The following is a 24991-nucleotide window of genomic DNA, read 5'->3' on the forward strand; positions in this document are numbered from 1 at the left end:
GACTCCTCTCATTTTTTTTGCTTGTTTAATTTTGCCCCATTTTATTTACTATTATTATTATTATTATTATTATTATTATTATTATTATTATTATTATTATTATTTTCTCTTTCCTTCAAACAAAACCACACAACTTGAGCCATCTTGTTTCGCCCCACTAATGGAGGGAGAAATAATGGAGGGAAACGAGACCAAACAGTCAGATGAACATTAAGTAGAAATTAAAAAAAAAAAAAGGATCAAAATTAAGCACCAAAGCCAAAGCCAACGACAACAGAATCAATATCCAGTTTACAGCATACTAGTCCAGGGGTCTCAAACTCGGGGCCCACGGGCCGTTTGCGGCCCTCCATACAACATTTTGTGGCCCTGCCCTAGAGGAATCTTTTTTTTGTTTTGTTTTGTTTTAGTTGTTTGGGTCACACACACCCAATGTTCAAGGCTTACCAGTGACTTTGCACTCAAGGATCATCCCGACTTTGCCTCCTGTGGCCCTCAGGCAAATTGAGTTTGAGAATCCTTCTAGACACAGAGCAGACCACTATAGTAGCAGTCTGGGGGGTAAAAGAAGGGAATATGGAGAATATGCTGGGAACAGGGGTGGAGGGAGGACAATATTGGCGGTGGGAACCCCCCGGGGGTTCAATATCACTATGTACCTAAAATATTACTGTGAAAGATTTGTAATCCACTTTGATCAAAAAAGATAAATTTAAAATAAAATAAAATAAAATTTGGATGAAATCAGGGCCAGAGAGATAGCACAATGGTAGGGCGTTTGCCTTGAATGCGGCCAAACCAGGAGGGACCCAGTTCAATTTCTGGCATCCCATGTGGTCCCTTGAGCTTGCCAGGAGCGATTTCTGAGCACAGAGCCATCACCGGGTATGGCCCAAAAAACAATCAATAAAATAAAATTGCTTAAAAATAAAAATAAAATAAAATTTGGATGGAATCAATCATAAAATTTCCCCAATATTCAAAGTAAATCTGATGGGGAAAAATATGGGAGGTATTGCATTTCCTGGCTTTGAGTTATACTATATAAATCTATATAATGCCAAAGAACTCAACATTGTATATTCTATATTCTATATTTTACTGGAATAAAAATAGGCTATCAGGTCAATCAAAAAAATTGTTAGCCCAGAGATAAATCCTCAGATATATGAGCAATTAATCTATAAAGAGAAACTTTATGCATAAAATAGACCAAGGAAAACCTTGTCAATAAGTGGTGTTAAGAAAACTCTTGGTTCGAATCCCGGTGTCCCATATGGTCCCCCGTGCCTGCCAGGAGCTATTTCTGAGCAGACAGCCAGGAGTAATCCCTGAGCACCGCCAGGTGTGGCCCAAAAACCAAAAAAAGAAAAAAAAAGAAAACTGGATATCCACATGCAAAAAAATGAAACTAGAACGTAATATCTTATAGTTTTATAATTTTATTATAAAATTATACTGTAATTTTGTAATTATTTTATTATTAAAATTATTTCCCCCTTTCCCTTCAAAAAAAGCCAAATACACAAATTCACCAGAATACATTAAATAATCAGAAGGCTTTCTAGCTCTTTTTTCTTCACCAGATGTAACACTTTTAGACTTTTGGATATAGCAAAGACTCCCAATATAATCTTAAAACTGACTAATATTTCACCTATAGTTATCATAGATAGTTAATAATAGTATTAGTTCAATGTTTTTAAAATTTTAACAAAAATTGGCAAAACTACAGGAAGACAATTCACAGAAGATATGTAAGCAGCTAATAAATATTTGTAAAATGTTTAATAATTAATTTTTAGCTTAAAAGGTTTTGAAGTAAAGTTAAGCAGAATAATTTCAAGAAACCCATGACAAGAGGGCTGGAGTAATAGTACAGAGAAGAGCTTTTGCCCTGCACATGGCCAACCAAGGTTCAATCCCCGGCACTGCACATGTCCCCTGACTCCCACCAAGAGTAATTTCTGAATAAAGACCTAGGAGTAAGGCCAGAGAACCAGCAGGTATAGCCCAAAAACAGAAAAATAAAAGAAAACCATTATTAGCAAGATATTTACTACAGAAATAAAGAAAGAACAGAAATGGAAAATCAAAGCTCACAGTGTTGGGGGTTGACATACCTGTAATGGAACAATAGATGATGTGAGGAGCAATCGTGTCTATGTCTTTATATCCTAGGCCCACTGAAGAAAGTTTTCCAGGAACAAAGTTTTCCACAAATACATCACAAACAGCTGCAAGCTAAAGAAAGATATGCAGATGGAATCAGCCTTCTCAAGGGACTTAAAAGTTCATCAACTCCATGGGAGAAATGCAATTTCATCAGTTTCATTGAAACTTACTTTTGTTTAGTCCAGAAAAATGATACGAAATATGATTACTTAAATTCTTTGCTTACCTAAGTTGAACTGTAAATATTTACAGTTCCAAATTTAGATAAATTAAAATATTTAGAATTCTAAATAGCTAAATTCTATGTCACCTAAATTTTATTTATTTTTTAATAATTTTTTGTGACCAATGTGAATTATAAGTCTTTCACAGTTATATTTAAGGTACTTAGTGACATTGAATAGGGGCCATTCCCACCACCAGTGTTGTCTTCCCTCGACCCCTGTTCCGAGCATGCATCCCATACCACCCTGCCTTTGCACCCTGGACTGCTATTGTAACAGGTGCCCTTTGGATATAGCTTGTTGTAATTGGGTATCTTGATTCTGTTGTCATTTTTTTTTGGTAGTTTTTGGGTCTCACCCGGCAGTGCTCAGGGGTTACTCCTGGCTTCATGCTCAGAAATTGCTCCTGGCAGGCACGGGGGACCATATGGGATGCTGGGATTCGAACCGATGACCTCCTGCATGAAAGGCAAACGCCTTACCTCCATGCTATCTCTCCAGCCTCCTGTTGTCATTTTATGTTATTGAAATTTCAAATTAAATAAAGATAAAACAATGACTACTTTGTCTTTGTTTTGGGGAACACCTGGCAGCTCTCAGGGGTTACTTCTGGCTATGTGCTCAGAACTCACTTCTGGAAGGCTTGAGGAACCATATGAGATGCCAAGGGTCAAACCTGTGTTTACTACATGCAAGGCAAATGTCCTAACTACTATGCTATTGCTCCAGCCCCAACAATGACTACTTTAATTATAAGAAACTGCTAGGTTAAGTGCGTTCTCAGAATTATAGGTAAAAAACGTAGTATATAAAGTAAGTACATACGTACATAGAACAAACTCAATTTACCTGGGGGCCACAGGAGGCAAAGTCGGGTTGACCCTTGAGTGCAAAGTCATTAGTAAGCCTTGAACATTGAGAGGTGTGACCCAAACAACTAAAACAAAACAAAACCAAAAAAGATTCCTCTAGGGCAGGGCCACAAAATGTTGTATGGAGGGCTGTTTGCAGCCCGCGGGCCCCGAGTTTGAGACCCCTGAATACATGAAACATTTTTAAACACTTATGAAAAATATAATGTCTATTATTCTACATCCTTATTCCTCATCACATCATGCACAGTTAGAAATCTTAACATAATTCTGAAGTGCCTTCATAATTTTCAAACTATTCTTTCTCTGAGGGTGATGGTGAGGTTGAGCCATATGTGGCTCTGTACTCATGCTACCAAATATAAATTTCACCTACTATTGTAGCTGTAACTTCATGCTAGGCAAAAAATACATTAACTGTCATACCATCTCTCTAGCTCCTCAATAATTTCTTTGCAAATAATTCTATATGTATTTCATAAAAAGAAAAAGATTAAACTATAATTCAGTTTATCAATAACTGTCAGAAACCAGGCCTAAATTTTAATTCCCAAATTTTGGAGGAGGTTTGGTTTCTGGGTCATACCTGACTATGCTCAGGGGTAAATCAAACCTCTGCACTCAGGTATTACTCCTGAAAGCTTCAAGGGACCATTAGAAAGCCAGGGATTGAACCTGGTTTGGTTATGTGTAAGGCAGACACCTTACCAGCTTCACTATCATTCTGGTTCTTCCAGATCAATTTTACAGGAATTAGAAGACTATGAAAACCATAAAAAAGCATCTCATAAATTATATTAGGCCAACCAAAGAAATTTCTTACAGTAATTCTTGAACATATTGAAGTGCACAAAAATTAATAATATTTTAAATCAATTGACATCTATCAACATATATATGTAACTATATCCACACACACAAATTAGTGTATTTTTCACAAATATCAGTCAGTAAGTAGTTTAGCTTTTGCAGGACACATATATTACCGTTAATTTTTTTATTTAAAAATACATAATTTACAAAGTTGCTTATAATACAGTTATTTCAGGCATTCAACATTCCAACACCAATTCCACTACCAGTGTGACCTGGCATTTCCTACCGAAGTCCCCAATTTTCACCCTTTTCCCAAGCCTAACCCCCAGAAGGAAAAAATTTACTTCATATTGCTTGTTATAATTAAATGGAAATAGAATTATCAGAAATTCTAAATTTAAAATGTATATAAATATGATCTATAAAAGTCCATTTCTGGTTATTTTATATCTCACAACGGTGTTACTAAAGTCATTTCCTGAGGATTTAGTGTGCTGATGGGTGTTGGTTGAGCCTTGTATTCACTCATTGAGATCATTAAGCTTCTAAGAAACTTGCTCATTAACTTGCTGTGCAGGGTTGTCAGTACTGTGAAAAAAAATTTTTATTTTGTTTTGGGGCCATACCTGAAGTGGTCAGGGACTACTACTACCTCTGTACTCAGGTATCACCACTGGCAGGCTAATAGAACTATGGTCGGCCATATGAGGGACAAGTACCCTATCAACTGTACAATTGTTTCACCCATTGTACTAAGAAATACGGAGGTATCACATGTCACAGATACAGCCACTTTCTCCAGAAACTGTGGAGATGGGCTGCTTATATATTGGAAGATATCTAGTGTGGGGGCTGCTGGGCCAATCTTGAAGGGAGGGGAATCTTTCTTTTTTTTTTTTTTTTTTTTGGTTTTTGGGCCACACCCGGTAACGCTCAGGGGTTACTCCTGGCTATGTGCTCAGAAGTTGCTCCTGGCTTGGGGGACCATATGGGACACCGGGGGATCGAACCGCGGTCCGTCCAAGGCTAGCGAGGGCAAGGCAGGCACCTTACTTTTAGCGCCACCGCCCGGCCCCAGAGGGGAATCTTTCAACCCCCATTACAAGAAGGTCACAAAGTTTTCAGCCCAAACACAGGGATATTTGGGCTTGATAACTTAATTATATTCCTCTATTTTTTTGCTCACCCCTCCCCTTATTATTCTATTTTTGAAGCAATCTTTAAAAGCCAAAATTCATTCCTACCCATGGTCTGTACAAAATTTTGGCCCAGGTAATACTAAATTCTTTTATATTTTTTATTTGGGGGGGGCACACCCGGTGATGCTCAAGGATTACTCCTGGCTATGCACTCAGAAATCGCTCCTGGCTTGGCAGACCATATAGGATGCTGGGGGATCAAACCACGGTCTGTCCTAGGTTAGCACGTGCAAGGCAAATGCCTTACCACTTGTGCCATTGTCTAGCCCCCTAACTTCTTTTTTAAGTAAAAACTTAAATTAATATGAACTTTACATTAAAATGTGTAAATAAATTGAGTGTATCTATTACTGTGTCACCAGATTTGAACTATATATAAGAAATTATCTAACATAAAAAAACCTGGGTCTTATGTGTCTCAAAGGGATCATGCTAAAGAAATAAGCTGTCAACCACTGTAGCTCCTGAGACAGGTCCATCAGAGAATTACATGGCTACCTCTCAGGAAAGAAATCATAATTATATAATCATACATAGAAAGATCTAAGTATAAATTTCAAATCTCAAGAAACATTTGAAGTATTTCCAAGTTTGAAGTGTCAATCAGTATTTGAGCTACTTCTCACATGGGCAACTCCCTAAAATGGAGTTATAAAAACAAAGATTTATGTATTGTCAATGATTGATAACAAGTTCTTGGTAACAAGGGCTAAATTTATGTGTAGAGAGAGGGTGGATATTAATGTTATATTAAACACAAAAACAGTTATACTTAGGATTTATTTTACAAATTTTTCTAAACCTCTCTTATATGATATCCTATAGGTAACTAAAAAAACTATGGGTTTGGGTAACAGTTCAAAGGGCTGGAGCACATGGTTTGTAAACAATAGGCCCTGAGTTCTCTAGCATCACATGGTCTCCTGAATACTTCTGGGCCTTGCCCAATTATCACTGGGAGTAACCCACAAGCCATTTAAGAATTTCTTGGTAGGTACACTCCAAAAAACAAAAACTAATCAAATAATCTAAGATTCTACACTGACCATCTCTGATGTATATATTCTGTCTAGTACATAATTCAGTATCTTATTCAAATATATTTAATAAGTGACTTTTAATCTAAAAATCTATGAGAGGCCAAAGTGATAATATAGCAGGTAATGCACTTTCCTTGCACACAGGTGATCCAGGTCTATACCTGGCACCCCATATGGTACCTGCCAGGAGTTAAGCCCTAAGCACAGCCAGGTATGGCCCATAAGCAAATGAAAAATAAAAATGTATGAGTGCGTTCCTCAAAAAGGAAAAAAAATATGGCCCAGTAATGTCATTCCTGTATATACACTTAAGAGTTAAAAATAAAAACCTGGGGGCCAGGCGGCGAGCTTGGCCAAGTGCATATGCGCCCTACCCCCCCACCCCCGCGGGCCCTAGCAACCAGAGCAGTGACAGTAGCAATGGCCAAAATGAACCACTCAGGGCCCAGGCTTGCTTCAACCTCTGAACTTTGATCTCTGGCATTCATCTCCTGACAGCTTGCCTCAGCTGAGGTGAATGTTTCCAGATCGGAGTTGCAGATAAAGCTGACTGCTGGGCTCCTTAGGCTTGGCAGATATTTTGGAGCCTCCCCCAGCTTGCTTCAACCTGGGAACTTTGATCTTCTCCAGCATTAATCCCCTGAGGCGTGCCTCGGCTGAGGTGTGTCTTTCCAGCCAGAGTTGTGGATAAGACAGACTCTGCTGGGCCCCTTAAGCTCGGCAGATATTTTGGGGTTTCCCCGGGCTTGCTTCAACCTGGGAACTTTGATCTTCTCTGGCATTCATCCCCTAACAGCTTGCCTCGGCTGAGGTGAGTGTTTCCGGGCCAGAGTTGCGGATAAAGCTGACTCTGCTGGCCCCCTTAAGCCCACCTATAAGGGGTAGAAGCTTCGCTTCCCAGCCGTGCACTACACCTAGCCAATGAATACCACCACAACATGTAGAAAAACCCACAGCATAAGTGTGACAATGGGGAAACTACGCAGACCAACTTCAGCCATAGAGAATGAAGATGGAAACTCTGATAACCCAACAATGGCCAACCACCTAAGCAGTCTTTCAGAAATGGAGTTTAGAGAAGAAATATGGAGGTTGCTCACAGAACTCAAAGAAAGTATAATCAGAACACTAATAAAAATCAAGAGAATATGAAGATAGAAATCAGAAAACTCCAAACTGAAATATCAGGTCAGATAACAGGTCTGAAAAACTCAGTAGACAAATTGAAGAACATAATGGATGAGCTTTCCAACAGGGTAAAAGCAGCTAAGAATAGAATTAGTGTGCTGGAAGATGAGATGCATAACAACTTTACACAGCAGAAGAGATTGCAAAAAAGCCTTAAATCAAATGATCAGACAATGGAAAAGTTACTCAAAGAATATGAGGAGATGAAAATAGAAGTCTTTGATAAGCTCAACAGAAACAACTTTAGAATCATTGGAGTCCCAGAGACCCAAGAATGAAATCTCCAGGAAGAATCAACAGTCAAAAACATCATCACAGAGAAACTACCAGAGCTAAAGAAAACATGTGACCAAATCCTGCATACCCAAAGAATACCAGCTAAAAAAGACCCCAGGAGAAACACCCCAAGACACATCCTAGTCACAATGATGAATCCCACAGATAGAGATAGAATACTGCAAGCAGCAAGATCGAAAAGAGAAATTACATTCCAGGGAGCATCCTTGAAATTTACAGCAGACCTGTCATCAGAAACACCCAAGGCCAGAAGGCAGTTGTGGGATATAGTGACAAAACTCAATGAAATGAATGCTTCGCAAAGAATACTGCACCCAGAAAAACTCACTTTCAGGTTTGAAGGAAGTATACATGGCTTCACAGATAAACAACAGCTCAAAAACTTTACAGACTCAAAACCAGCCTTAAAAGAAAAACTGAAAGATCTATTCTTAAGACAAGACAGCACAAAAAACACACCAAACTTCTACACGAAGATGGCAATAAATCCCATGACAGTTATTTCTCTCAATGCCAATGGACTAAATGCAACCATTAAGAGGCACAGAGTGGCAAAATGGATCAAAAAACTGAAGCCAACCTTCTGCTGCCTACAAGAAACACACCTGAATAGTCAGAATAAATATAGACTCAAAATAAAAGGCTGGAGGAAAATTATTCAAGCAAACAACACCCTTAAAAAAGCGGGGGTGGCTTTTTTATACTTTATACTCAGAAAAGTTGTAAGGGACAAAGATGGATATTATGTACTAATCAAGGGATTTGTACAGCAGGAAAAAAATCACTCTCCTATATATATATATATGTACACAATGAGGGACAAGCAAAGTATTTAATACAATTGTTGACAAATCTGAAGAAGGATATCAATAATAACACAATAATTGTGGGAGACCTCAACACAGGCTTGTCAACACTTGATAGGTCAACCAAATGGAAACCCAACAAAAATATACTAGACCTGAAAAGAGAAATGGAAGAAAGAGGCCTAGTAGATATATATAGGACACTCCATCCTCAGAAACCTGGATACACATTCTTTTCCAACGTACATGAGTCATTCTCCAGGACAGACCACGTATGTGCTGGCACATAAAACATACCTCCATAAAATAAAAAAGATAGAAATTTTGCAGGCTACCTTTGCTGACCACAAGGCTTTGAAGTTAGATGTGAACTACAAAGGGACACAGAAGAAAAACTTTAACACCTGGAAATTTAACAGCCTACTACTGAACAACCAGTGGGTCTGAGATGAAATCAAAGAAGAAATAAAAAATTTCCTGGAAACAAACGACAATGAAAACACAAACTATCAGAACCTATGGGATACAGCAAAAGCAGTATTGAGAGGAAAATTTATAGCTTTGCAAGCACACATCAGGAAGCTTAATGACGCAGCTTATAGAATTAGAAAATGATCAACAAAAGAAACTAAAAATAGGGTGACAGAAGGAAATAACAAAGCTGAAAGCAGAAATCAATGAAATGAAAACCCGAACAACAATCTGAAAGATCAACGAAAGCAGAAGTTGGTTCTTTGAAAAAATAAACAAGATTGATAGACCATTGGCAAAACTCACAAAGCAAAAGAGAGAGAGAAACTTGATAACGTGTATTAGAAATTAAAAGGGGGAGATCACTACAGATACTGCAGAGATTAAAAGGGTATTCAGAGAATACTTTGAGAAACTCTACGCCACTAAATATGAGAACCTGGACGAAATGGATAAATTTTTGAACTCATATAGCCTTGCACATTTGAATAAAGAAGATGTAGCATATCTAAACACCCCCATCACTATTGAGGTAATTAAAACCGTAATCAAAAATTTACCCAAAAACAAAATCCCAGTCCCTGATGGATTCACGAATGAATTCTTTCAAACATTTCAAGAGGAACTACTACCAAATCCTGGCCAGGCTCTTTTATGAAATCAAAAAAACAGGAACACTTCCAAATAGCTTTTATAAAGCCAACATCACCTTAATACCAAAACCAGATAGAGATGCTGCCAAAAAAGAAAATTACAGACCAATATCCCTGATGAACACAGATGCAAAGATCCTCAACAAAATTCTGGCGAACAGGATCCAGTGCCTCATCAAGAAGATCATTCACTTTGATCAAGTAGGTTTCATTCCAGGAATGCAAGGATGGTTTAACATCCATAAATCTATCACATAAACAACAAAAAAAATAAAAATCACATGGTCATATCAATAGATGCAGAAAAGCATTTGATAAGGTTCAACACCTATTCTTGACAAAAACTCTCAGCAAGATAGGAATAAAAGGAACCTTTCTCAACATAGTTAAAGCCATCTACCAGAAGCCAGTGGCAAATATTATCCTCAATGGAGAAAAACTAAAAGCCTTCCCTCTAAATTCTGGTATAAGACAAGACTGTCCTCTCTCACCAATCCTATTAAACATAGTACTGGAATTACTGGCTATAGCAATTAGGCAAGAAAAAGATATCAAGGGAATCCAGATAGAAAAGGAAGAAGTCAAGCTCTCACTGTTTGCAGATGACATGATACTCTACTTAGAAAACCCTAAAGACTCTACCAAAAAGCTTCTAGAAATAATACATTCATATAGCAAGGTGGCAGACTACAAAATTAACACACAAAAATCAATGGCCTTTTTATACACTAATAATGATAAGGAAGAAATGGATATTAAGAGAACAATCCCATTCATATTAGTGCCACACAAACTCAAATATCTTGGAGTCAACATGACTAAAGATGTGAAGGATCTATACAAAGAAAACTATTAAACACTGCTCCAAGAAATAAGAGAGGACATGCAGAAATGGAAACACATACCTTGCTCATGGATTGGCAGGATCAACATCATTAAAATGGCAATACTTCCAAAAGTGTTCTACAGATTTAACGCAATTCCTCTAAACATACCCATGACATTTTTCAAAGAAGTGGATTAAACACTTCTGAAAATCATTTGGAACAATAAACAACATTGAATAGCTAAAGAACTCCTTGGGAAAAGGAATATGGGAGGCATTACTTTCCCCAATTTTAAGCTGTATTACAAAGCAATAGTTATCAAAACAGCATGGCATTGGAATAAAGGCAGACCCTCAGATCAGTTGAATAGGCTTGATTACTCAGAGAATGTTCCTCAGACATATAACCACCTAGTTTTTGATAAAGGAGCAAGAAATCCTAAATGGAGCAAGGAAAGCCTATTCAACAAGTGGTGTTGGCACAACTGGTTAGCCACTTGCAAAAAAGCGAACTCAGACCCCCAGCTAACACCATGTACAAAGGTAAAATCCAAATGGATTAAAGACCTTGATATTAGATCTGAAACTATAAGGTACATAGAACAACATGTAGGTGAAACACTCCAGGACATTGAGACTAAAGGCATCTTTAAGGAGGAGACAGCACTTTCCAAACAAGTGGAAGCAGAGATAAACAGATGGGACTATATTAAGCTGAGAACCTTCTGCATCTCAAAGGAGATAGTGCCCAGAATACAAAGGCCACCCACTGAGTGGGAAAAATTATTCACCCAATATTCATCAGATAAAGAACTAATATCCAAAATTTACAAGGTACTGACAGAACTATACAAGAAAAAAACAACTAACCCCATCAAAAAATGGGGAGAAGAAATGAACAGACACTTTGAAAAAGAAGTAAGGCAAATGGCCAAAAGGCACATGAAAAGATGCTCAACATCACTAATCGTCAGGGAGATGCAAATCAAAACTACTATGAGGTACCACCTCACGCCACTGAGATTGGCACACATCACAAAAAAGGAAAACAAGCAGTGCTGGCGGGGATGTGGAGAGAAAGGAACTCTTTTTCACTGCTGGTGGGAATGCCGTCTAGTACAACCTTTATGGAAAGCGATATGGAGATTCCTTCACAATCTGGAAATTGAGCTTCCATACGATCCAGCTATACCACTCCTAGGAATATACCCGAGGAACACAAAAATACAATACAAAAATCCCTTCCTTACACCTATATTCATTGCAGCACTATTTACAATAGCCAGACTATGGAAACAACCAAGATGTCCTTCAACAGATGAGTGGCTAAAGAAACTGTGGTACATATACACAATGGAATACTATGCAGCCGTCAGGAGAGATGAAGTCATGAAATTTTCCTGTACATGGATGTACATGGAATCTATTATGCTGAGTGAAGTAAGTCAGAGGGAGACAGAAAGATGCAGAATGGTTTCACTCATCTATAGGTTTAAAGAAAAATGAAAGACATTTTTGACAGTATCTCAGAGACAAGAGAGATGAGGGCTGGTAGGTGCAGCTCAGGACATGAAGCTCATCACATAGAATGATGAGTGCAGTTGGAGAGATGACTACACTGAAAACTATCATAACAATGTGAATGAATGAGGGAAGTAGAAAGCCTGTCTTGAGTACAGGGGTGGGGGGTGGGGAGGAGGGAGATCTGGGAAATTGGCGGTGGGAATGTTGCACTGGTGAAGGGGAGTGTTCTTTACATGTAAAGTATGTATGTATCATACAACTATAATCATATTTGTAATCATGGTGTTTAAATAAAGATAATTATAAAAAATAAATAAAAACCTAAATAAATACTTGTATACAAATGTTCATAGCAGCATTATATGCAACAGTTAAAGGGTATGAATAACAGATATTAACTAACAAATGAATACTAACAAATGAATCCAAAAATAAAATGTTACTGATCCATGAAAAGAAATAAAATTCCAATAAATACTATGTTATGGAGTAACCTTTGATGCACCATAGTAAATGAATATCACTAGACACAAAAGCACATCTCTGGCATTCCATATGATCCCCTGAGCACTGAAAGAAGTGATTCCTGAGCTCAGAGCCAGGAGTGACCCCTGAATATCAGTATGAGTAACCCAAAAACTATACATATACACACACACCCCAAAATTGCAGGCTTTGTCATGACATTTTAAAACACTTTTATTCTAATGTTCAAATCCCTACTTGCAACCTAGGTGCTGAGAAGACCAATTCACCTTGGAGTGTGCACCAACAGAGGTGGCATTAATCTATTCTTAATACTTGCTGATAGCACTACACATGTATCCAATTCTACCTATACCCAGTAGCCTTACTTCTAGAAACCGATTTTTTTGGAGGGGGCCACACTCAGTGGTGCTCAGGGCTTGCTCCTGTCCCTCCACTCAGGGATCACAATTGGCAGGCTCAGGGAACTTTATGGGGTGCCAGAGACCAAAGTCAGGTTGGCTGCATTCAACTGGCTGTGCTATTGCTCCAGTCCTAAAAACTGATCTTACAGAAATATTTTCCATGATTCTTCTAGAAATAGGTTATCCATGATGAGGAAAAGGACTGCTAAAGCTGTCCTGAGTGCTCTATTTCTTGTTCTTAAGCACTTAAGACTAAAAGCATTTTAAATTGAATTGAAGTGAGTGAGCCCATGCTGGGCATAGCTGGGAGAAAATAAAGGAGTGTTCACTCAGTGACCATGCATTTCTTCTAGTTACGAAGCCCCACCACAACACATAAAAAGCACTACCACACTATAAAGGTTACAATGGGAAAACAATACAGAACTCCATCACATCTAGTGAGTGAATATGGAAATTCTGGACTCAACTAACATCAGCCAGAAAACATGAAATAGAAGCCCGTAAGATTCAAGAGTATATAAAAGTAGAAATGAAACAACATTAAAACGAAAATATCAGGACTGAAAACTTGGTGAAATTACATTAATGAAAGATGAAATTAAAAACTCACTGGAAAATATCCCCAGCATATTAACAGCTGTGAGAACAGAATCCATGAACTGGAAGATGAGCTGCATAACACCTCCATTCAACAGAAAAAATTAGAAAAGAGTCTTAAAATAAATAAACAAAATGGAAAATTTCTCAAAATAAGAGAACAGACAAAGTAGGCCTTTGAGATAAATTTAACAGGAACAATGAAGAGGTCCCAGAGGGAGAGGAAGAAAGCAACAGTCAAAGACATAATCACTGGGAAATTCCCAGAGTTGAAGAATTCTTGTATCCACATCTGGATGGCCAAAGAGTACCAGCTAAACGAGATCCAAATAAAAGCATCCAAGTCACATCAAGTTACAATGATGAAAAACATAGAAATAGAATATTGAAAGCAGCAATACCACAAAAGGAAATTACATACAAAGAAAAATAAGATTTACAGCAGATTTATCACAAGCAACCCTCCAGGCATGAAGGCAGTGGTAGGATATAGTGAAAAAACTCAATGAAATGAGCACCTCACCAAGAATACTTCATTTTTCCAGCAAACAATCATTCAGGTTTGAAGGAAGGATACACAACTTCACAGAATCAACAGCTCGGGAATTTCACAGACTCAAAACGACCTTAAAACGCATACTGAAGGGTCTACATTAAAGCAAGACAAACCCCACAAACACACCAAACTTCTACAATAAAGACAGCACACAACCTCATGGCAATAATCTCTCTCAATGGCAATGTACTAAATATACCAGGTAAATAAGAGACACAGAGTGACAAACTTGATCAGAAAATCTAATCCAACTTTTTGCTGCCTAGTAGAAACACATTTGAATAGAGTAAAACATAAGACTCAAAGTCAAAGGTTGGAAGCCAATCCTTAAAGCAAAAACCCCCCTCAAAAAGGCTGGGCTGGGGTGACCTATACTAATATCAAACACCATAGACTTCAGGCTTAAAAAGGATATAAGAGACAGAGAAAGTCATTTCTTAATGATCAAGGGATATGTATACTAGGAAAAAATCATGCTCATAAATATACATGCACTTAATGAGATGCCAGCAAAATAATTAAAACAACTGCTAATACATTTGAAGAAAGACATCAATAGCAACACAATAGTAGTGAGAGACTTTTAATGCCACTCTGCCACCTCTTGATAGATCAACCAGACTAAAACTAGACAAGATATACTGGCTCTGAAGGAAGATAAGGAAGTTAGTGGCTTAGTAGACATATATAGGGTTTTTCATCCCAAGAAAGCTGAATATAACTGGGGACATTGGTGGTGGGAAATGTTCATAGGTGAAGGATGGGGTACATTAAAAGACTGAAACCCAACCATGAACAACTTTGTAATCAATGTTTAAATAAATGAAAAGAAAAAAGGTGCAAAGATACATCACACATAGCATACTGTACCTCTTTGATGATTTTCACCCCTTTTGGATCCTTGATATTAACAACTATACTCTAAAAATAAAAAATATGTAAATTAAAATTGATTCATAAATGTTTTTCTCATTGACAGTTCAGTAAGGAAACCAGTCATGAAGAAATATTTAAATACTTACTCATTTTTATTGTAATTCTTATTATCATCCTAACATTAAAACTGAAAATATTCTAATAGTACCATGTGTTAATCAATTAGCAATCTCCAAAAGATTAATAAAGTATAAAATTTGTCCTTTAATAGTTTCCATTAGAAACCATTATTAATTCTCATTAAATTAAGTTAGCAGAAAAGGAAAATTAGCAAATAAAAGTGCTATTAGTTTCAATTTGGTATCTGATAAATAAAATTTCAACTTAATCAAAATATTAGTAAAGACAAGATTTAAAAATATCAAAATTTTATTATAAAAGGACTACCTAAAGAAAGTATAAAAAGAAAAAAAGTGTTAAAAGAACTCTTACTTTTTTATTACGATTAACACTGAGAAAATAAGTACTCTCTTTTCCAACAAAAGGTGGCCCCCAAGCTCGTGTATCATCACCAACTCCTGAAAATAATAGTATGAGTTATTAAGTATGGAGGTGGTTAAGACCATACCTAGTGACGCTTAGAAATTATGACTGAACATTACTTGTGGGACCATAGGTAATGTTGGGGATCTACCTTCTGCTGGCAAACATCTTGAATCCTGTAGCTCTCTGGAACCAGACCTAATTTTTTTAAGGCACCATGGTTTACAGTACTGTTACTGACAGGGTTTCATGATTGATGCAATCCAGAACTACACGGTCCACCAAACTGCCCACCTCTCTCCATTATTGTCCCAGTGTCCCTCCTCACCCAGCCCTATCCAGAACTTCTTTCTCCATTAAGGTAAGCTTTGTATTGAAGACAAGTTCTCAGACAAGTTCTGTTGCCATTGAAATTTGTTATATACTTGCTTTCTTCTTTATATATCAAATATAAAAGAGATCCTTCCATGTAATGTTTAACCCTAGTATATCATAAGATATTTTAAACCAACAGCTTCACATACCATATATATTCAAAGTTATCCTGAAAATCAAAATCTAGAAGAAAATATTCTACTGTCAGTCTTTATATTTAATAATGGTAAATTTAAGGGTAAATTCTTACTCTGTTTCTTTACAAACAAATCTGCTCTCAGGACTTCCTGGCATTAAATGTGCAAAAATTATAATATGAAAATTTTTGTTAATGATTTAAATCTGAGACACTATAAATTTGTAATGATAAAGTAGAATCTGAGTTATTATAAATAAATCTATTGTGAACTTGTGCGATTACAATAAATAAAAAAGCAAAGTAAATTAATAAATAGCATTTGTTCATATTTATAAATATTATTTTAGAGGAAATGTTTTACATCTAGCTCTTGCTTCAAAGTAAAAATTTTAAAAAACATCAAAAATAGATTTTATTCTGAACATCTACTTCAAGGAATTTTGAAATATATTTGTTTTTGGTTCAAAGATAAACTAAAAAGAATGATATATTTACCTGGTCTTTCTACTTTTATAATTTCTGCTCCAAGATCTCCTAAATTCATAGTAGCAAATGGCCCCGCCAGAACTCTGCAATGTTAACCATCATAAGCACATCCATTATTATCTTAGAGATGTTTATAATGTTATTTATAATTCACCAATAGACAGTTAACATAATGCTAGTAAAAACAAAATTGTTAATTGCTTTCAAGAGTACCTTAACTATGTCTTTCAAGAGCTTTTAAAATTATATTCCAGTGATCCAACTTTCAGAATTCTATCCTTAAAGAAGTCAAAAGGCAAAAGTTTATATATAAAGAAACCAAATGTGGGGCCAAAGATAGTACAGTAGGTAGGGAACATGCCTGGCATGAGTTTGACCAATTCTGTGGGGGTTTTTTTGGGGGGGGGCACATCTGGGGGCACTCAGGGGTTACTCCTGGCTCTGTGCTCAGAAATCGCTCCTGGCTGGGGGCACTATATGGGATGCCAGGGATTGAACCAGTGTCTGTCCTGGGTCAGCAAAATGCAAGGCAAATGCCCTACCTCTGTACTACTACCAGCCTTCATAATCTGACTCATTTTGATCACAAGCATCCCATATAGTCCTTAGAGCACTTCCAGGAGTGATTTCTGAGTACAGAACCTGGAGTAATGTCTGAGCATGGCTGGGTGTGATCCAAAAACTTTTTTAAAAAATATTTTTTCCCTTTCGGCCGGGACCGCCATCTTCCAGTTTTTCCAGTAAATCACAGTCATGACCAACACAAAGGGAAAGAGGAGGGCACCCACTACATGTTTTCTAGACTCTTTAGAAAACGGGCCGGAGAGAGAGCACAGAGGCGTTTGCCTTGCAAGCAGCCGATCCAGGACCAAAGGTGGTTGGTTCGTATCCCGGTGTCCCATATGGTTCCATCCCATATGGTCCCCGCAAGCCAGGAGCGATTTCTGAGCGCTTAGCCAGGAGTAACCCCTGAGCGTCAAATAGGTGTGGCCCAAAAACCAAAAAAAAAAAAAATCATCTCAAAAATAAAAGATCTCGGGCCCAGAGAGACAGCACAGCGTGTTTGCCTTGCAAGCAGCCGACCCAGGACCTAAGGTGGTTGGTTTGAATCCCGGTGTCCCACATGGTCCCCGTGCCTGCCAGGAGCTATTTCTTTTTTTTTTTTTTAATTTTTAATTTTTAATTATCTTTATTTAAACACCGTGATTACAAGTATAATTGTAGTTGTATGATTACAGTCATGTAAAGAACACCCCCCTTCACCAGTGCAGTATTCCCACCACCAATTTCCCAGACCTACCTACTCCCCACCCCACCCACACCTGTACTCGAGACAGGCTTTCTTTTTCCCTCATTCATTCACATTGTTATGATAGTTTTCAGTGTAGTTATTTCTCTAACTGCACTTAACACTCTATGTGGTGAGCTTCATGTCATTAGCTGCACCTACATGGGAGGATGGGGGGAAGTAAGGGTTGGGACTGAGGCAGTAAAATATTAGAAATGAGCTTTTGTAGGGCAATATCAAGGTCCCAATACAAGATGGATATTATGGATATATAGAATATATGCACACAATACTATCAATATGAAAACAAAGAGAAAAAATTTCTACTGACTGTCCCAACATAAACCAGTGCTAGAACAGCCTGCCCTCCTCCCAGAGCTCATTCCCATTAGTGTAGGGAGAGATAGGGGGAAAGCCTGTTGACCCCTATAGAGTCCACCTAGACCGGTGCCCAGGGAAAGACTGAGGTCCAGGGGACCAGCAAGAGCTGGTATCCAGAATCAAGGAGGAAACAGGAAGCCAAATGTCTGCCCACCCTCCTCCCCATGCACCTTCCCCCCTGGAGTACGGAGGGAGGGGGGAACCTGAGGACCACTAAGAATCCACCTGAACCCACTTCTGGCCATCTGAGCTGGCACCCAGGGAAGACCTGGAGTCAGGGGAAAAAGACAAGCACAGCTGGGGGCCTGCCAAGCCTCCCAGCACTCCCCAGGCTAGGGAGAAAGGCTCTGGTATGGGGCTCCCCAAACCCCATACCTGGCAAGAGCTGGTCTCCAGATCATGAAATATTTGGAGATAATAAGTAACTATATAATAAAATATCATCTTTTATTTTTGTTGAAAATTAAGTGACCTGAAAACATATTCAAAACATGATCTTTATTATCTTGGTAACCTTGATTATAATATACCTTAAACTATTCTTTCTTAAATTAGACAAATTTTAAATATAAATAAATATATTTAATGTACATTTAAATATATTTAAACATAATTTTAAATATATTGTATTTTAAATACAATTTTAATTATATAAATTTAAATTTAATAAAGCTTAGAAACCCAAAGCTACTGTAGTTGTCCTTTCTGAAGTAATGGAATTACAGGTAGATATTCTTTCCAAATTTTTACTAATAATATGTAAGTATCCTTTTATAATCTAAATAAATCAAATAATTTTATTCATTATTAACAACCAAATGAGTTTTTTTTGAGTGAAAGTAAAAACTTTATCACCAAAGCATAAATAAACAATACAAACCTTGTTAGATCTAGAATTTTCACACCATCCAATGGCTTTATACTGTGAATATCTGAAAAAAATATTTGGAGACTATGAGTACTAATTTTTGGGAAGCAGAATGCAGGATTTTTCATAATATTTTAAAATATCTCTATTACTGGGGCCATAGTGATGGCACAGTGGTAGGGCATTTGCTTTGCACGTGGCTGACCCAGTTCAATCTCCCAGTGTCCCATATGGTCCCCGGGCTCAAATAAATAAAAAAATTCTATTACTTCCCTAGGTGTTTCAGTTTTGTTTTGGGGGTCACATAAGTAAGTCTGGCAAGGCTCAAGGCTTATTCATGACTCTGCACTCAGAGATCATTCCTGATGGACTCAGGGATCATATATGGTGCCAGGGATCAAACCTAGGTGAGCCACATGCAAAGAAAAGGCCCTACCCACTGTATTATCTCTCTGGTCTCATATCCATCACAATTAATTCTACTTTATATGGTTTTTGGGCCTGATTCAACTAAGTCTTTCTGTAACATTTAAAATCTCTAAAAATCACTATCACCTCCTAGTCTAATATTAATTCAGGAAATTGGGAAAAAATATTCCACCCAAAGTACAAAGTTCTTTTAACTTTTGAATGTCTTATCTTTTTTCAGAAGGCAGAGCACACAGAGTGGGTTAGAAACAAATGGCAATTCTTTTTCTAACTTAAATTTAAAACAATTGGCATTCTGCCATTTTATGTAATCTAAATTCCAAAGACTTTCCATCCTAAAAGTAGGTCTGCAGGGTCTCTGTATTTCACACTGATTAATGATATTGCCAGCATCACCTGCTGAAAATATAGTCAATCAAAACTGATAATGAAATAACTGAAGTGAGTAAAAGTTGATGATGATATTATAGATGATATTTGTCCAGAGTCAGGCAACTTCCTGTTTTAGCCTTCACTAATGTCCAAGCCATTTTCACCACTGACACATGGCTAGAGAGGACGAAAACCTTCTTGAATAGGAGCCTCTATCCCATGAGAGGTGTAGCACCAAATTACAGAGCAACAAGCCTCAACCAGAGACACAGGTGACAGTGTTCCTGGATATGAGAGCAGAAATGAAAAGACTTTGAACAGAAATGAAAAAACTGAAATCCTTGGTAAGTGAAATAAAAATCTTACTGGAAAAGTAATAGTTGCTGAGGACAGAATCATTGAGCTCAGAAATGAGCTACATAACATCATTGAGCTCAGAAACAAGCTAGATAACAGCAGAGGATCACAAAGAGTTGAAATAAATGAACAGCTCACAAGAGAATTTGGGAATGAAAACAAAAAGAACTAATTATCTGCATCATGAAAGAACATGGTAAACTGGCCACAAAGCAGAAAGCTGCCATCTTGGGAGGAAAGGGCAGGCCCTGCCTCATCACTTTTTTTTTTTTTTTTTTTGGTTTTTGGTTTTTGGGTCACACCGGGCAGCCTCCTCGCAGGCTCGGGGGACCATATAGGATGCCGGGATTTAAACCACCGTCTTTCTGCATGGAAGGCAAACGCCTTACCTCCATGCTATCTCTCCGTTTCCTGCCTCATCACTTTCTATGATTCTCTTCAGGGACATAAATCAGACCACACTTCCGGTACATCAGTTTGGGGGCTGATATCACCAGACTCTCATTCAGATTTGAAAGAATGGCACATAACTTCATGGAAAAACACAACAACAACAACAGCTTGGGACCTTATAGACTCAAAACCACCTTTTTTGTTTGTTTCTGTTTTTGGGGGGGCCACACCTGGGGCGTTCAGTGGTTACTCCTGGTTCTGTGCTCAGAAATCATTCCGGGCAGGCTCGGGGGACCATATGGGATGCCAGGAATCTAATCCAGGTCCGTCCTGGGTCAGCAGCAAGGCAAATGCCCTACTGATATGCTATCTCTCCAGCCTCTCAAAACCAACTTTAAAAGAAGACCTAAAAGATGTACATTAATACAAGACAAACAAAAATCTAAAAAATATTTTTTTTTAAATTTAAACTTCAGGACCAGAGAAATAGCACAGTGGTAAGGCGTTTGCCTTGCATGCAGCCAATACAGGACAGACCCTGGCTCAAATCCCAACATCCCATATGGTCCTCCAAGCCTGCCAGGAGCGACTTCTGAGCTCCGCAACTGTGACCCAAAAACAAAATGAAAAATAAAAATTAAACTTAAAAAAAGAGAGAGAATAGACAAACAGAGGGGGCCTGCAATAAAATAGTAGAGTGTTTGATAGAATGTTTGCCTTGCATGTGGCTGACCTGAGACAGACCCAGGTTCAATTTGCAGCATCCCATATGGTCCCCCAAAGCCTGCCAGTAGTAATTTCTGAGTGCAGAGCCAGGAGTAACCCCTGAGCATTGCTAGGTGTGGCCCAAAAAAAACAAAAACAAAGACAAACAGGTGAGCCATGTTCAAACCAGGCCAGCTCCATAGACTCACTCTTTTCTCAAATGAGATGTAAAACAAGCCATGATAGATTATGGTTACACTGGCCCACACAGCAGAAACCTGGCTATCTTGGGAGAAGAGGTTGGACCAAGTCCCCACCCTGCCAAAGCCACACTTGCTGACTCCATCACCCAGAATCGCTGTCTGCACAATGGCCCTGCCTCATCAGTGACCCTCTCTGATTTGCCTTCGAGGACACCGATCTGACCACACTTCAGGTATGCCAGCTTGGAGGTTGATACCAATAGGGCTTTTTGGAGAGAGTATAGACACACACACACACACACACACACACACACACACACACCTTTCTTCTGGGAAAACTTGAAGCTGTAACCATGCCCACAAACATTTGCCATGTTCCAACTGGTCCAGCTATACAGACACTCTTTATTCAAACAATCTTTTTTTCCCTATATTTCTTGTTCTTTCTTCCATTTTATTTTCTTTCTATTTTTTCTCTTGTAGGCAGAACAAGGTTGGGTTCATCTTTTTGATCCATTTCGCCACTCTGTGTCTCTTAACTGGTGCATTTAGTCCACTGACATTGAGGGAGATTATTGTCATAGGATTTAATGTCATCTTTGTGTATAAGTTTGGTGTGTCTGTTGGTCTGTCTTGTCTTAAAGTAGACCTTTCAGTTTTTTCTCTAATGCTGGTTTTGCATCTGTGAAGTTTCTGAGCTGTTGCTTATCCATGAAACTATGTATCCTTTCTTCAAAACTGAATGTGAGCCAGGCTAGGTGCAGTATTTTATAGGTGAAGCCTCCATTTCATTCAGTCTTGTCACAATATATCACCACTGTCTTCTGGCCTTGAGTTTCTTGTGGCATGTCTGCTGTAAGTCTTAAGGATGCTCCTTTGAATGTAATTTCCCTTTTTGATCTTGCTGCTTTCAGTATTCTATCTCTATCTGTATGATGTGTCTTGGGGTGTTTTTCTTCGGGTCTCTTCTAGTTGGTACTCTTCGGGCATGCAGGATTTGATTCCATGCAGTCTTTAGCTCTGGGAGTTTCTCTGTGATGATGTCTTTGACTGTTGATACTTCCTGGAAATCTCCTTCCAGGGCATCTGGGACTCCAATGATTCTTATGTTGTTTCTGTTGAGTTTATCAAAGATTTCCATTTTCATCTATTCACATTCCTTGAGTACTTTTTCCAGTGTCTGATCATTTTCCTTAAGGTTCTTTTCCAATCTCTTCTGCTGTGTGGAGTTGTTCCACATTTTATCTTCCAGTTTACTGATTCTGTCCTAGGCTAATAACCTCTTGGAGAGGCTGTCCATTGAGTTTTTCAGTTGAGCTACCATGTTTTTCAGACCTGTTATTTCAGTTTGGAGTTTTCTGATTTCTGTCTTTATGTTCTGTTCAGCTAGAGCTATGTTTTCTTTATTTCCATGAGGATCCTCCATGTTTCTACTCTAATCTCCTTATCTGAGAGGTTAATCAGATGGTTGATATTTTTTGGTTCACCAGAGCTATCTTCATTCTCTGTGCATGGTGTTTGCCTGCGAGGTTTCCCCATTATCACGCTTGTAGTGTGATTTTTTTTCTGCATGTTGTGGGGTTCATTAGCTAGAAAGAGCGTGTGGCCGCAAAGTGAAGCGGAGTGGCCATGCTCTTCTGGAGTCTCTAGGAGAGTGATTTTGCTGGGTCCTTCTCGGCCCACTCAGAAGAGGTTTAGAAGAACAGTAGAGAAACACGCACAGTCTCTCCCAATTGGTAATCACACAGCAGGGCCAGATTCCTCCTGCCTGGCTTCACAGACAAAGGGATCTCTCTATTTTTTCTCAATAATTTTGCTTTCACTTATCTGGAAACAAATATATTATGATCAACTATGTGATGCATTTTCTTTAAATAAATGAGAAGACAAATTGACAGACATACCAAACTTAAAAGAAAAGATGGCACAAAATTTCATGATAATATTACATCAATGTAAATAAACTAAATACACAAGTTAAGAGACAGAGAGTAGCAAAATTAATTAGATAATTAAATCCAACAATATGTTGTCTGCAAGAAACATATTTAACAGTCATAGCAAACACATACTAAAACATAAAAGTTAGGGGCCAGAAAGATAGAACAGTGGTAGGGCATTTGCCTGGCATGCAGCCAACGCAGGACAGTTTGATTCCCAGCATCCCATATGGTCCCCCAAGACTGCTAGGAGTAATTTCTGAGTACAAAACCAGGAGTAACTGCTGAGCACTCCTGGGCATGGCCCAAAATACAAAATAAAAAACAATATACATAAATACAATACAAAAATAAAAAAAACTTGGGGCCGGAGAGATAGCACATCGGTGTTTGCCTTGTCTGACCTTAGGTCCTGACCTAAGGTAGTTGGTTCGAATCTTGGTGTCCCATATGGTCCCCCATGCCTGCCAGGAGCTATTTCTGAGCAGATAGCCAGAAGTAACCCCTGAGTACCGCGAGGTGTGGCCCAAAAACCAAATAAATAAATAAATAAATAAAAATAAAAAATAAAAAACCTCAAAAGTTAGAAGATGATCTTTCAAACAAAAAAACTCACTCAAAAAGGCTGGGATGACTATATTAATGTCAGATAATATAGACTTCAGGCTTAAAAAAATGAGAGGTGGGGCTCGGTTCCTGTCTACAGCTGGGGGCTGAACCTCACTGTCTGCCAGGTAGGGGAGGGGCAGTTGAGCCAAGTCACCCTGTGGAGCTCAGTCACTCCAACCCAAACCACCAAATGCAAAGAAATATAGGCAAACTAAGGAAGACACTAACAACCAGGGATATGAAGAGAAATCCAAGTTCCCAAGTCCACCAAAACACAAGGGCCCAATAGATGAAGACCTAAAAGCAACATTGCAAGCCATGACAAAAGAAATCATAGCATCACTAGCCAGCAAGTTCAAGAAATCCATAGACGAACAAATCAACAAACTCAAAGAACTTTTACAGAATATGAAAGAATCCATACAAATGGAATTAAAGGAAATAAAAAATGTCTAAGCAAGCCATAATAGAAGAATTACACAGTTGGAGAATCACATAAAGGAACTTGAAGAAAAACTACAAACCAAAAATGACCAAAAAAAAAGCCAATAATAAAATAAAAGGAAAAGTACTGGAAGAAAATGTTAGGTATTTAATGAACAAAGACAAAAGAAATAATCTACGAATTGTAGAAATACCGGAAGGGAGGAAATAGAGAAAGTGGGATAAGAAGTGGTTAGGGAAATAATAGCAGAAAACTTTCCCTCTCTGGAAAGAGACTTGGTGCAAATCCAGGAGGTGAAAAGAGTCCCTAATAAAATAGACCCTAATAAACCAACACCAATACATAGAGTAATGTAAATGGCGAGAGAGAGAGAGAGAGAGAGAGAGAGAGAGAGAGAGAAGGATACACTCCTTAAAACAGTACGTGAGAGAAAAAACATCAAATA

The 24991-nt window shown here is 38.1% G+C and overlaps 1 protein-coding gene across 2 annotated transcripts in view; it reads right to left on the bottom strand.

Annotated features, from left to right (window-relative positions):
* Positions 1–24991, bottom strand: part of SUGCT (succinyl-CoA:glutarate-CoA transferase) — a 1072384-nt gene that overhangs the window by 1018246 nt on the left and 29147 nt on the right. For both annotated transcript variants that reach the window (XM_049781877.1, XM_049781876.1), the window contains exons 2-6: positions 19106–19157; positions 16566–16639; positions 15506–15591; positions 15008–15058; positions 2124–2244 (exon numbers count right to left, since the gene is read on the bottom strand). In XM_049781877.1, coding sequence (XP_049637834.1) covers positions 2124–2244; positions 15008–15058; positions 15506–15591; positions 16566–16639; positions 19106–19157 — 384 coding nt within the window. The remainder of the gene's footprint in view (positions 1–2123; positions 2245–15007; positions 15059–15505; positions 15592–16565; positions 16640–19105; positions 19158–24991) is intronic.

Source organism: Suncus etruscus, chromosome 10 (assembly GCF_024139225.1).
Source record: "Suncus etruscus isolate mSunEtr1 chromosome 10, mSunEtr1.pri.cur, whole genome shotgun sequence".
Lineage (NCBI taxonomy): Eukaryota > Metazoa > Chordata > Mammalia > Eulipotyphla > Soricidae > Suncus > Suncus etruscus.